This window comes from Stegodyphus dumicola, chromosome 7 (assembly GCF_044657685.1).
Source record: "Stegodyphus dumicola isolate Sdum_Otavi_A_Nest chromosome 7, ASM4465768v1".
Classification (NCBI taxonomy): Eukaryota; Metazoa; Arthropoda; class Arachnida; order Araneae; family Eresidae; genus Stegodyphus; species Stegodyphus dumicola.
The window spans coordinates 158,072,471-158,086,144 of NC_140774.1; the positions used below are offsets into that span (position 1 = coordinate 158,072,471).

Consider the following 13,674-nt stretch of genomic DNA (forward strand, 5'->3'; position numbering starts at 1 on the left):
AAATCAACATATAATATAAGTATTTCTGCTAGTATTCAACGAATGTATAAAAACCGTTGTTTAGAGTTAAAAAATAATTTCCTCCAGGGTTAAACTGTATTTTAACACAACTGTTTACAAGAACTTCTGTAGATCTGCTTTCCCACATGTTTGGCGCCATATGTTAAACTCCTCCTCTTTCACACATTTTAAATTCCTTCTAAGATTAGCATACCTGCAAACGTTTCTTTTTTGCAGTTTCAGAGTGCATATGAAGAAACAAACATTACAGGCACTTATCGTCTCCGTCTTTCCAATTTCTGAAGCAAAGACTAATGTAGTATTATAGTTATCATCATTTATTAATGACTACTAAATGTTTACCAACACTTAGTACAGATTTTACTGAAAGTGTTTAAGAGCTTCCGACTATGGCTAAAGAATATTTCTTAGCTCTTCTTTCGTTCAAATGAATGAAGAGATTGGATTTTTTACCCCAATGCCGGGCACTAGTCATTATAGGCATTGGCCACTTTTAAGGCTGGAAGAGGTGCTTACTATATTATAGAGACACCTGTTAGGAGAGTCACCATTGCTTCCTATGAAGGGGCAGACAATTGAAAACCATGCCTTCACCGGGATTCGAACCCTCATCTTCGGTACGCTAGGCAGAGTCACTAAACACTTTCCCGTCTGGATGGCAGAGGTTGATTAGGGTCTGTGAGACAGTCTTGTCCTTCACAATATTACTTTAGTGTAACAACATTAAGAACAATTACAGCTCTAACCAAACAAAACTTTTATTTGGAGATGTTTGTTTGGAGTTAGAACTTTATACTGCTCAGTTGCAGGACCAAATCATAGCTTCTAAAACAAGCTTAGAAGCGAGAAAACCGAGCGCTGTAATAGTGGTATACACATACAGACTATCATCTACATTGTTGAAAAGAAGTGATTTCAAGACAACGAAGAATTCCAGCTTCCCTTCCAAATCAAGCAAAGACCCTTTCTGAAACTAACAGACGAGAGTCATTAAGGGAACACATACACCTTAAAACCCATAAGATGTTCGAATATGTGACTGTTGTAAGAATTGGGATAATTTATTTGTTTTAAAAGCAATTACTTCCAACTTTTTATGGCTGATTACATAATATAGCTGCTTTCTGAAATACTAATCAGAAAGTTTGTGTTGCCACAAATATTTTTATAATTTAATCCGCTTTGCGACACAATTTTTCGTCATGTTTCCACCTTGCTCGCACAGTTTAAAACATTCTGTTGCATAATTTAATTCCATATTTAATATATAGCTTTTATAACATTTGGAAACTACTTGAACCAAAAATTCTAAAAATTTCGTGATCAGTTTTTATTTTATTTGGAGTTGAGTTTATAAAATGTATTTTATTAAAAAAAATCTGCAATGTTTTCGTGCATAAAATTTTTTAATATTAAAATATTCATCATATTTTTGGTTCCGTTAGAAAATAGTGCCCATATAAAGAATTCCATCGAGTTTCAAGTATATACCATTAGCCATTTTTCAAATATCATGCGCTCAAGGTGGAAACATGACAAAAAATTTTGTCAAAAAGCAGTTTAAATTACAAAACTATTTGTGGCAACAAAAACTTTTCGGTTACTTGTTTCCAAAGCCGCTATATTATGTAGTCAGCTGTAAAAATCTGGAAGTAATTGCTTTTAAAATAAATAAAATATCCCAATTCTTGCAACAGTCACATATTCGAAGATCATAAGGGGTTTAAGGTGTATGAGTCCCTTTAAGCCACACAGGATAATACATAACTGAGTGTACTATTGAAGTAGGTGTTTGAGCAGAGGAACAAGTTAGCAGAATACGAGCATAACAGGTAATGGTTCTGTGTTAAATAAAAACTAAAGATACGTATTACAGTGCTCTCAAATAACAAAAGTGAAAAAATAATATCTAGGTGGAAATGTCCAAATTCAAGACCTCAGTGATCGTCTTCAGTGTACTTACCTTGATAAGAAACGATGATTCTAACAGAACGTTCTGTAACACAAATCGTGGCCATAATATTGGAACTGTTGACAAGAACAGGAATAAAAATATTTATATGTTATTTAAAATTATTTCAGAAAAGCAATTTTGAAAGTTTCAAGACATGTTTTTATTCCGGACACAAAAGTATTTTTCACTATTTTAATAAAGAAGTTTACTTAATATTTCAGTACGATTGAGCTAAGCATATTACACTGGATAAAAATGGGTGGGACACAGTGAAGAATTGTTTCGATGGCATTTTTTAAGGTACTTTGAAAAGAAATCTTTGTAATCTTAACTTCTATCGCAATACTGAGATTTATTTGCGCTTGGTGGGTATAAATGAAAACAAACCAAAACCACCACTTGATTTAGAATTGTCTTCTGATTTGTCTGGCAATTCAATCCCTGAAGTAGTAAGCGCAAAAAAATTGGCTGCAACAGGATTTCCCAACTTCTTCCTTCTTGCGAATTTCTTCGTATTGAAGCTTAATCTTTGAATCGGTGTCATTTCTTTTTTCACTTTGATTGGTTTACGTTGACAGTACAAGAAGAAAGTATACCTGTGATCATCTGTAAAAAATTCAAAGAAAGGAATGAGGAATTTAATATTCATAAATTACTCAATTTTATAAAAAATTGATGTAAACGAATTCCATCCAAAGCTCAATTAAGTGAGTTTAGGACTCTGGGCTTAAGCCTTTTTTTTATGAGCACTAGATACTCACATTCCTTGTTTCAGAAAAGAAATACAATATTCCGAGAAATTATAGAATAGTTTTAAGGCTTCCTAAACATAGGCCCAGGCTTTGTAGGCCTAGGTCAAAATAGACTTTGATTTCAGGCATTCTGTGTTTACTTCACGAATATTGTCACCAATAAACATTTGTTGTCTTTCAAGCAGGTGAAAAGATACTGCAATTAAAATTTCAAAATTATGCATTTCGATATTATTTAGTCAACTTGTTCTCATACGTTATTTGACTATTAATATTATAAATAATATATACTAAAAATAGAGCTCCTTTATTTTACACAGTCCCCCCCTCCCCAATTATTTTTTAGCTTGAATAAAGACGTTTGATCAAAAGCGAATTACTGAGTTTCTCATAGTAACTTTCATGCAAGCCTTAAAATTTCTTACATTTTCTGCAGCCAGAGTTAGATATCCTTATTTTGGTCAGCTGGATTACCTGCAGTAAATGTTTGCGTGTTTTAGTTAAAGATTCAAATTCTAACTCTTATTTACCGATAGTCTATTAAGAACTTGACTCTTAATTGCTTTCAGTTCTTTATGCTAGTACATGGCATTAGAGGTTTTATTTTCCATTATTTAGCCAAAAAATTCTTAAATCTGTGTTCTTTTTATCTGATTTTTCACATTCGCAGCTGACCAACACGATTCTGTTCGATCTTATTGCTACTCTAATATCAGTAAGGAAAGCTATTTTTAACCATGCTAACCATGCTAATTTTTAAGCATTATATTAAATGCATATCATATAGATGAGCATGTATTTGCATAAGTGAGCAAACGTAAACGTTTTCATTTTCTCCTCGTGGAAAACTACTCTATATGGCTAAAAAATGTTAATAAAACCAGTTTTAAATAATAAGAAAGTTTTAAAGGAAAGAAAATAGAAAGGGAGATATTTTGAAGAATTGTAGTTTTTCATCAGGATCAGTTACTATGCTTTTCATAACCTGTAAAGACCTTATTTTATTCTAACCAAATATTTTTAGTTTGACTTTCCTTTCCCTCCTGCTTTCAGTTTCCTGCCGGAATATAAAATTTAATGACGCAGTATGCAAAATTTAAGTGCGTTCAGAAGCAGTATTTAAGATGTGTTTCAAGAGTTCGTGAGCAACAGTAGCAGAGTTAGTTCCTATTTCATGCTGCATTGATTGAAATAGCTCTGTATTCGGTGTTAGCTGCTCTCATCAGATTATATTGATTTTCTAGGCTCGGATTTGCTGTGTGCAGCCGATTTAGCGGTTTAGATAAATGAATCGTTTAGCCATCCCCATTTGTTGTGATTTTATATTTTTATTTTCGGTTCAATTTTATTTAGCCACAAGTGCTGGTGAATGTGAGCACCCAGTGAATGCATCTTCTTAAAATTAATTCAAATAAAATGGTTATTTAAAACCTTCTTCTGCAGTATTTCAAAGACATAGCGAGAATTCTCTGCGCAGTCTTCTACGAAGGGCCTACTGCGAATGCGCCCAAAAAAGACATAGGCTCTACAACAGGGATGAGGCCTTACGTTGGGTGCCAGTTATGTGTTATAAAACATATTATTAATGCTCTATTAGTAATGTTATAAAACATATTATAAATGTTCCATTAGCATAGTACATTTCAAAACAAACATTTTAATTAACTAATTTAGTGCTTATTGAATTCTCTTGCGCGCTTTCGCAAAATTTCTGTGACATCACTTCGAAACAGAAAATTGAAAGTTTCACTGGCTTTATGTACTTCTAATTTTGCATTTTACTGTTACTTTGCTTTTAAGAAAAATAAACCAGACATTAATCAGATTATTTGAGAAGAAAAAACTAACTAACGGTTTGGTATGATGGGCACGAAATAATCTGCAGCGACAGTTCCATCTTCTCCATAGAAGCCTTTAGCCATCGTTTCTGCAGGAATGTTGTGAACAAGCCAGTGTATAAATGTGGGATTTAGCCAAGAATCTGGATCTGCAATAAATAAAAAAGGGTAAACATATAAAAAATATTAGTTTCACATGAAAATTTGTTCCGCTTGAGGATTACAAGCTAAAAAATTAATAGAGTAAAAAATAAATAATAATAAAAAAAAGATGGAAAACGAAGTCTGAAAGGTTTCAGTTTTAATTGTCGCCCAAAAAGGTTTGTTAAGGTTTTTCACTCTCTCGCTGAGTTCGTAGTCCACTAATCTACTGTTACACTCATTCCTACTGACCCACTGTTTTGCCTTTTTAGCAGCCAATAGCATTTGTTCTAAAAATATTTCCTTACAAGGACTTTGAAAGCAAGGTCCTTAAAAGGTTTTAAAAGGTCCTTACAGGGACCTGATTATTATATTATTAAGCATCATTTTATTTGCTCTTACGCCATATACAATTCAATAGTAAAATTACAAAGATTTTAATAGCAGCATAGCACTGTAAGGTATACGTTTAGAATTTCCGATGCAGCAGTAAGTGTTGGTATACAATTTTTTTTCAGTCTTTTCTCAGTTTATCATGTCGATGTTCAGTTTTCTTACTTAAGATGGCATTTCTAAACCTTTTCTGTCTTTTTGTGCTAACGTTTTGTGTGTTAACTTTACTTATTAAATATCACGTTCTTGGTGACGCCGCATAGAATTCGATTCAACAGCAAAATCACAAAAAGTTTAAAAACAGCATATCTTTAGATTTCCGATAGAGAGTCTCGCGCACAGGAGATAAAAATTTTTAGTCCAAAGGGATTTGAGTCCCCGAAGGATTATTACTTTCGTTTTGCCATTTTGCGTCGGACTCTTATAAATGTCGGTTCACTTTTCAAGCTGTTGCCACAAAATGTTAGAGCCCTGCATTATATTTGAAGAAATTAAATAATGAAAAATCTGCATAAATGTATGTATATTTCTAGCATTGTGATAAAGCAAAGGTATCTAGAGCCATCCAATTTTGAATGACGTAATCCTACTGCGAATATGGGAATCTGAAATCCCGAATTTGAAATTTGGAATTTGTTTTATATCGATTTCATATTTTGTAAAACTTTAACGAATTTTTGAGTAACAAACTCAACGATTTAAAAGCGAGCAATGACAACACTCTACGGGGAGGGGGACCTTTTTATCTCTAGCGGGAGCGGAACTGTGTATCGGAAATTCTAAAGACAGGCTCATTTTAAAATTATTTTGCGACATTGCTATTGAACTAAATTTTATGGTTTGTAAAGAACTATAACCTTTAAATAAATAAAGGGTAACACACAAAATGTAAAAAAAAAAAAAAAAAAAAAAAAAAAAAAAAAAAAAAACGCCCCTTTGTACGTAATTTAAAATCTGAAACGCTTAATTCCCCCCCCCGTAGTGTTCCCATTGCTTGCTTTCAAATTGTTGACTTTGTTAATCTAAAATTTTGCAAAACATGAAATAGCTAATAAAAAAAAGTAGCTAATAAAAATAGCTAATAAAAAGATATCTAATAATATAGAAATATAGAATATAGAAATATAGATAGCTAATAATAGCTAATAATATAGAATATAGAAATAGCTAATAAAAAAAAGCTAATAAAAAGTAAAACAATATCGAAATTCAAAATTCCGGCTCCAGGTACCCATATTCGGGTGAAGAACTACGTTATTCAAAATTTGATGGCTGATGTTGGTTTTTTCACAGTGTGAAAAACATGCATGCGTTCATGCGGATTCTTCATTATTTAATTTCTTTAGATATAATACAGGGCTCTAATATTTGGTGGCAACAATTTGAAAAGTGATACGCCGTTTATAATGATTCAAAGCCAAATGCCATTTGAGACTAAAAAGTAATTTATTAAATGGTTGAAAGACCATAAACGTGTTCTGATCATAACTGTTGGAGTATAGAACTTGCGAAAATTTAATGAAAAATATAAAGAAATAACATAAAAATTACAAAACCGAATTAAGACCTCTTTTAAAAGCTTTAAGACGAACTTCGAATGTCAGAATACCAAATGAGAGGGAATTATGATATTACTCATACGTTACCATTCTTTCTCAAAACACTAAGCAGTCGATAGCATTTGTTGTAAAACTATTTCCTTACAGGGACATTGAAAGCAAAGTAATCCTGACTAATATATGTTTTTCACCGGAGTACTTTATTTCTAATATTTATAGCAGATTTTTTAACTTAAATTGCAAATGCGTACCAAAATTACCTAAAAAGTAAGTAATTTACTGAGCCGTATTTAAGCAAAGATATAGTTAGAGAAATTTTTTATTTACTATATTATTATCCAAAACTTGGAGCTGAATGTACATACTGCAGTGCCTAACCAACTATTTTCGGAAGTGCAATGAGAATTTTAAGCCAAAAAATATTGGCTTTTGGCAATTTCGTCATCCGTTTCGATTTTCTAAAGGAGGGAAGGATTGTTTTCGTTTTTCAAATGTAAGTTTACCTTCTCCCAAAGAGAATAAAAGGCTATTTTTCAGAAATAGTCTTCCACAAGAAAACATTCTTACGTAGCAGATACTTCCACGTTCGTTTAATCTAACTTCATTAAATTCTTGGGATGTGATGATTGTTTATGACACCCAAACTGAAAAATTTCATCTCGTATTTGACGTATATCAAATTATCACACATTTCAGAGGAACAAAGTTATACTCATTTGAAAACGAACAAACCACTTTGACTAAATTCATGATTTGAATTTTCCCGCAACTCTTCCTCTAGGACATCATAATGTTAAAAGAAGGATAGAAAATATTCAATGTATGACACAATATATAATATATATTATATTCAATATCTATTTTGCGTTAACTAAAAAACCATATAATGTCATTTTCTGATTTACATTTCCTTATATATATGTAATTAATTGGGAAATAAGAGGTACGAACGTCTACGGTTTGCTCTTATACAAAATTCCTGTGGCAATTCTTTGAATAATTTCTGTCTAACGTGGAACACCACCGAATTGCAAGCAGCGTTAGTAAATTTAGTGCTACAGTTTATTACTTTGTTTAAAAAAAGAGGAGCAGATTTTGCTTTCTTACAAATTTCTTGCATGGCAAAAATATCTCATGTACCACTTGCAGGGAAAAGATGAACTATAATATACTCGGTTTCATTTGTGTTCAGAAGGTGCTATCTGAATTTATGTTACCAGATCATTACTACTGTTCTTCATAGATGAATGTGTCAATACGCATCAGTACTATGGGCTGTGACTTTTCTGTTGTATGTTATTTTTTTCACTCTAGAGGTATTACACCAAAGATACAAAGTATATGCTGGCCTTACCGATTGTGATCTCCATAATACCATCATTATATCTGCTATGAAAGCTAAAAGCCTTTAAAACCAAAATCCTATTCCTGGTATACTGCAAATTCTTTATCCCAACTACAAAAGAACATGCTATTGCATGTTTATTAATTTGGAATAAAGCCAAGATAGTTATGAGAGTGTTAAGAAACAAATCTTTATCTTAGTGTGCATATACTTCAAAAAATAATGTATGAATATGGCTTGGGAAGATAGCACGAAATTCCTGTAGGATGATTCGCTGGATCAGTAGCATCCTAGTAGAGTACTTGTATTACCATATGGTAAAGTGCTGGTGTCCCGTACGCTTATTCCTGTCCTGCCCTTAGCGAATATATTATGTTATGCTGTGTGTGTTATTTTATGTAAACGTGTAGGGACACCTATTATTTAGACTAAATAAGTAAGTATTAAATCCCTTACACTACATATGAGTGTTCTCTGGCCTGCTTCATGCTATTAGCGGTGCTTATTGCTTTCCCGTGAAGCTGCACATGCGCATACATTATATCGTCAATTAATTGCTTTGTTTCGTTGTTGCTGAAGCATTTCTTCTGGCAGCCAAGAGCTATTAGTCCCTTTCTCATGGCGTACAATAAAGCCCAAGTGGAGGCTTTATTGTACGCCATGAGAAAGGGACTAACTGTTCATCTTTATTTGCAGCAAATACAGGATCATTATCCCTTCTTGAGTTTACGTTTCTGTTGATGGACTTAAGAGATTATTCGCTTAGTAGTTCCCTAGGTTCCTCTACATTTAGTTATTTAGAATAAAAGAGAGGAACATTACAACGGATAAGAATACAAGAACTTCGGCAGTGAATTGTTTGTTACACCAGTGCATTCTGAAACTGTTGAATGAAGGAAATATTTGTGACACTAATATGATTAACACATTGAAGCATAGCAAAAACCTATGCCAAGCAGAACGTGAAAAGATAATTCTGTGTTTAGGTCAGAAATTTTGCACCTGTCATATTCTTATTGAATAGTGGTGTGAATTTCAGTTTAGTGTTTTACAGTTACCAAAGCAAATTATTCGTTTGGTTCACAGATTCATTGCTTTTTTTCTTCCCTCCCAATCTCTTTTTTATTTTCTACCTTTTCTTTTTTCGAATAAAATAGAGTAAAATACCTCTCAAAGAAATACCTACGTTTTCTGTTGATGAATAATTCCAACAAAATTATTCAAGATGCTTATTAATACCAAACACAGTCTGTGGACAGTTTTTAAAAACATGAAAAATCTCCAAAAGAAATGCAGTACATTTAGATTATTTTTAAAATGAAATTAAGTTATTTTTCCACATCTCTTGCCTGACTATGTGTTCACAGGCAGTGCTAAATATTTGAGCATTTCGATTATATTTATTCCACTATATTATTTTGTAGTTTAACACTGAAAAAAATTAATTTATATGTTATTAGAATATAAAGATACATTTAAATGAGAGAAGAAACTATTACCAAATAATAGTAAAGTGACATATGGGCATTCTCCTTTAACATCGAAAGTTACAACTGGCTTTGCGCTGACGTGTTTCAGAGCTATTTTTTCACCACATTTCACCCATTCGTTTTTCCCATAAAGTACCTGAAAGACATGAAACAGCAAAAGGATATTAATAATTTTGCCATTAAATTGCTTTAAAAAATAGAAGCAACATTTTGACTATGCCAACACTTTCAAATTACTTAAGATAAAATTATCAAACTTTATCACATGGATTCTGTATTTTACTGACTTTTAACTAAGGTTTTACTCTAATGTTAATTAATTTAATAGCCTATGGTTAAACACAATGTAGTATTATGGTTCTAATGTCTGCGTACAAGATGAACATGTTCTGCATATTGTCGCTAACATAGTTTTGGAGAAATATTATTATACTGTACATTCTTGATCATCAGTAACAAATGCACAGAAAATTGAAAAAGCATATATAAAACGTATATAAAAACATACAAAGGGTTCTGTATTCCGCAAATATTAAGTTCTTCATGTATTTTAAAGGAAAGATATGCAATATACTATTTAATTCTGAATTTTTAAGAAATGCATCTGGATATAGTTGGGGCTTTTATTTCCTTATTTATGTATTTATGTAAAATCCTGTTTGCTTGCATAGGTCAAAAGCAGTGTTGCCACTCTCATTCAATAAATTCAGTACTAACGTAGAGAAACTTTTGGACAGTTTTAGCACAAAATTCATTCCAGGAAATTTTGGAAAAAATGGGTGAATCTAAATTAGATTTCTGGCTACTAAGATTTAATTCAATATTAAATCGAGATAATCGTTTCTGCTATAGAAAAATGATTAGAAATAACTGCTGAAGAAATATTGATTAGAAAAATTATGATAAATGCATTCGGTGACATGATCGACATTTTATGCAAATTCTATTTAGGTGTATTAAAGCTGGTAGGTCGAACCTGCCGACGATAGAGCTGACTGTATGAAGTTTTCATGGTTTTCTCCTCTTGTAACACGAATATGAGCCAATTTCCCTCCGAAAACCATTTATGATAGCATCCATCTCCTTAGAAAGAAGGCTCTTACGAGTTTTGTCTTAACTGGTTGATAACCCATACTATTAAAATTAATTCTTTAATAAAAACATTCTATTACATTAATTTTTTCGATAAAATTACTTTCCTAGAAATTTTGAAAGTTTGTAGAGATATTAGGTATTTTTACCGCGGACCTCTGGAACATTCGCCCAGCGTGCAGACCACCACACTAAGAAGGCATGCCAAGAAGGTAGTGAGAAATACCTTATAAGTTACTATGGATTACTGTATATCAGAATTAAAAAAAAAGTATATCGCACAGTGACTTGGAATTCAACAAATTCAAGATAGGGGCAGGAAAGCAATAAAATGAAAGTTAAAATACTGAGAAAGAAAAAGGAGAAGAAAACAGAAACGTGTAATTCATTACTAATTTAAATATTAATTTAAGAAACTTTTGAATGAGAGTTACATTTTGAAATCTATCAGTTGATTTGCATAACTGAATTATTCTGTAATACACAAATAATTTTATATCGCCATGGAATCAAAATTATTTGGTCATTGCAGAACGATTTAATAAATTGTATTCGCAATTCAGAAATAACTGAAGAAACAGAACTATTGCTCAAATTTCCACCTATGTTTAGGTTTACTTAACTGGTTAATACATCAAAGATGTTAATGCTTTTGATAATTTAATCACTATTTATCAGTTTGGAGACTTTTAAAATTAACATCAGATTAATGACGTAAAGAATGAATTGAGTGTTTGTTCATTTTTAAGAATTAAACTATGCTCTTATTATGTATTATCAACTGCTGAAAATAGAAATGTGGTTTTACAGTCGGAAACACTCAAGTTGCTTATCTCGTTTATTAATATAAAAACTTATAGTAATCATTGATTTTCAAGGCCTGTGCTTAAAATATTCAGAAATTCCTCATTAGCAAAAGTAAGATTTCTTATCCTAAACTCGGATGAAGTATCTTACTTCTTTACATACAGTAAAAGACAATCTGTTTACCGGAAAAACACAAAGAAAAACAAGAAAAACAACTTATTCTGTCACTGAAACGAAGTCCGGGAAAATATCGTATTTTTCAAAGTAGTAACTTATAAGGTGTTTTCTCTCTCCTTTCCGTATGCCTTCGTAGTGTAACTGGAAGCACACTTGATGCGTATTCGAGAGGTTCAGGGTTCGAGTCTCGGCGAAAGAATGCACATTTTTCATACATACAAACTGAACATACAAACTGAAACACATACAAACTGAAACGAGGAAAAAATACAAATGATTCCATTCTTGAGCGATTTAGAACACACTAATACAATGCGGTTAACAGCAGTCTTAGTTAACGACGAGTTAACTGTAACCAAAAAAATATGTCTTCATATATTTATAAAATATATATTTAAGATGGAAAAGTTTTTCGACTGTCGTTATTACACTTGGGAGAAATCCCGCCTTGGATAACGGTTGAGTGCTTTTCCACAAGTATAATCGAAAAGTAATATATTTTCCCCTTTTAACTTATGTTATGATAAGAACCGAAACCACTGTCATGAGAGACAACGATTCTGTAAATATTATTTTACATATATTGGAATTTATACACAGCAAGTTCTGAAAGAGTATGGCTAATTAAAACTTAAGTGTGGCAGGATGTTTTCTGAAACGGTACTCTTAATCCGCAAAGCAATTTTGTATAACAGATTGCTGAAATCAGTACCAGACGATAATTAAAATTTTTTTCTGTTAATAAGTTGCATGATGAAAGTTTTTAATAATTTTAATAGAATTTAACTTTAATCAAATAATTTTAGACTCTTATTTTAACAATGCACAGTTATTTGAAGGAAAAAAAAAAAGAATTCTTGCTACACAAAATTTCAACACGCATTTTTGTCTCATTTTGTAGAAAAAAGATTTTGTTGAAAACTAAAAAAATTCAATTGCGTAATTTCTCGGTACAGTTAAAAACTATTTGAAGAGTTTGTAGGTATTCGTGTAAAAAAATAAATCACCTGCAGATCAGTTGATTCAATATCTTTGGCGAAGCTCGGAATAATAGACATCTTCTTGAAGTTCTCTTTACATCGTCGATCTCCAAAAGCTCCGGTTACGAAAATGAATCCAAACAGGCACTTTATAATTAGGATGTACATCATAGATTTTATGGAAAATATAACTGCCTGTTTTAAACCGATATTAAAATTTCCATATATATATATATATATTAAAGTAGAATTTATTTTTCCATTACATACAACGCCAGAAACAAGGTGTGCTGGAAACTTCCTAAATGAAAATGGTTTTATATATCGAATTGATGTATATGAAAATAAATAGCAGATGGCTGAGTTGATTTTAGCTGTGTAACAGATGGTTTTCTAATATAAATCCGTTGTTATATATTCGTGGATTGCAGATTCTAATGCCATGTTTATTTTCTAAAATTATATTTGATAGCACAGCTCGAAAAACAGACTGTCAAATTGTTATGAGGAAATTCAAGCTTCTATGCTTCGTCATTTTATTGGGCTAAATCAAAGAAAACTTCTGTTATGGATTTAATTTCCCTTGGTATTTTCTCTCTCCTTCCAGACTGCCTTCATGGTGTAACGGCAACACACTCGTAGCGTATTCGAGAGGTCCATAGCCGAATCCCGGCGAGGGCATTGCTTATTTTTCACGTCTCTAGCATAAAAAACTAATGACTCTACAGCGGCGCCCCAACGAAAAAGGTAGTGGGTGATGATTCTTCACCACCACGATCTGGTGATAGGGTCTCCTAATCCGCAGTCTTCCTTTAAAAAGGGGTAGTATATAAGGTATTTTCTTCCTGCTTTCTGCATGCCGTCGTGGTGTAATGGTAGCACACTCAGCGTATATTCGAGAGGTCCATTTTCGAGTCCCAGAGAAGGCATTGCTCACTTTTCATGTCTCCAACATACGAAAACGTAATGGCTCTATAGTGGTGCCCGAAATAAATACTGGTAGATGATGATTCTTCACCACCTGGATTTGGTGACTAGGTCCCCTAATACCCAGTCGCCCTTTAAAAAGAGGAGTACAGAAGGTATTTTCTCCCTCCTTTCTGCATGCCTTCGTGGTGTAACGAT

The 13,674-nt window shown here is 32.4% G+C and overlaps 1 protein-coding gene across 1 annotated transcript; it reads right to left on the reverse strand.

Annotated features, from left to right (window-relative positions):
• Positions 1-2,111: 2,111 nt before the first annotated feature.
• On the reverse strand, positions 2,112-12,840 carry LOC118186426 (protein D3-like). The gene is made up of 4 exons (XM_035356513.2): positions 12,577-12,840; positions 9,503-9,629; positions 4,580-4,714; positions 2,112-2,581 (listed from the first exon to the last, which is right to left on the reverse strand). Exons 1-4 carry the CDS (start codon positions 12,718-12,720, stop codon positions 2,328-2,330), a joined length of 660 nt encoding a protein of 219 aa, XP_035212404.1. The 5' UTR covers positions 12,721-12,840; the 3' UTR covers positions 2,112-2,327.
• Between the last annotated feature and the right edge of the window lie 834 nt (positions 12,841-13,674).

Coding starts and splice junctions, on each gene's coding strand:
- LOC118186426 (XM_035356513.2), bottom strand. CDS start 12,720: ATGATGTACATCCTAATTATAAAGTGCCTGTTTGGATTCATTTTCGTA. Junction 9,630..12,576: donor TTGAATCAACTGATCTGCAG/GTGATTTATTTT, acceptor CATGTCTTTCAG/GTACTTTATGGGAAAAACGA. Junction 4,715..9,502: donor TGTCACTTTACTATTATTTG/GTAATAGTTTCT, acceptor TATTTATTGCAG/ATCCAGATTCTTGGCTAAAT.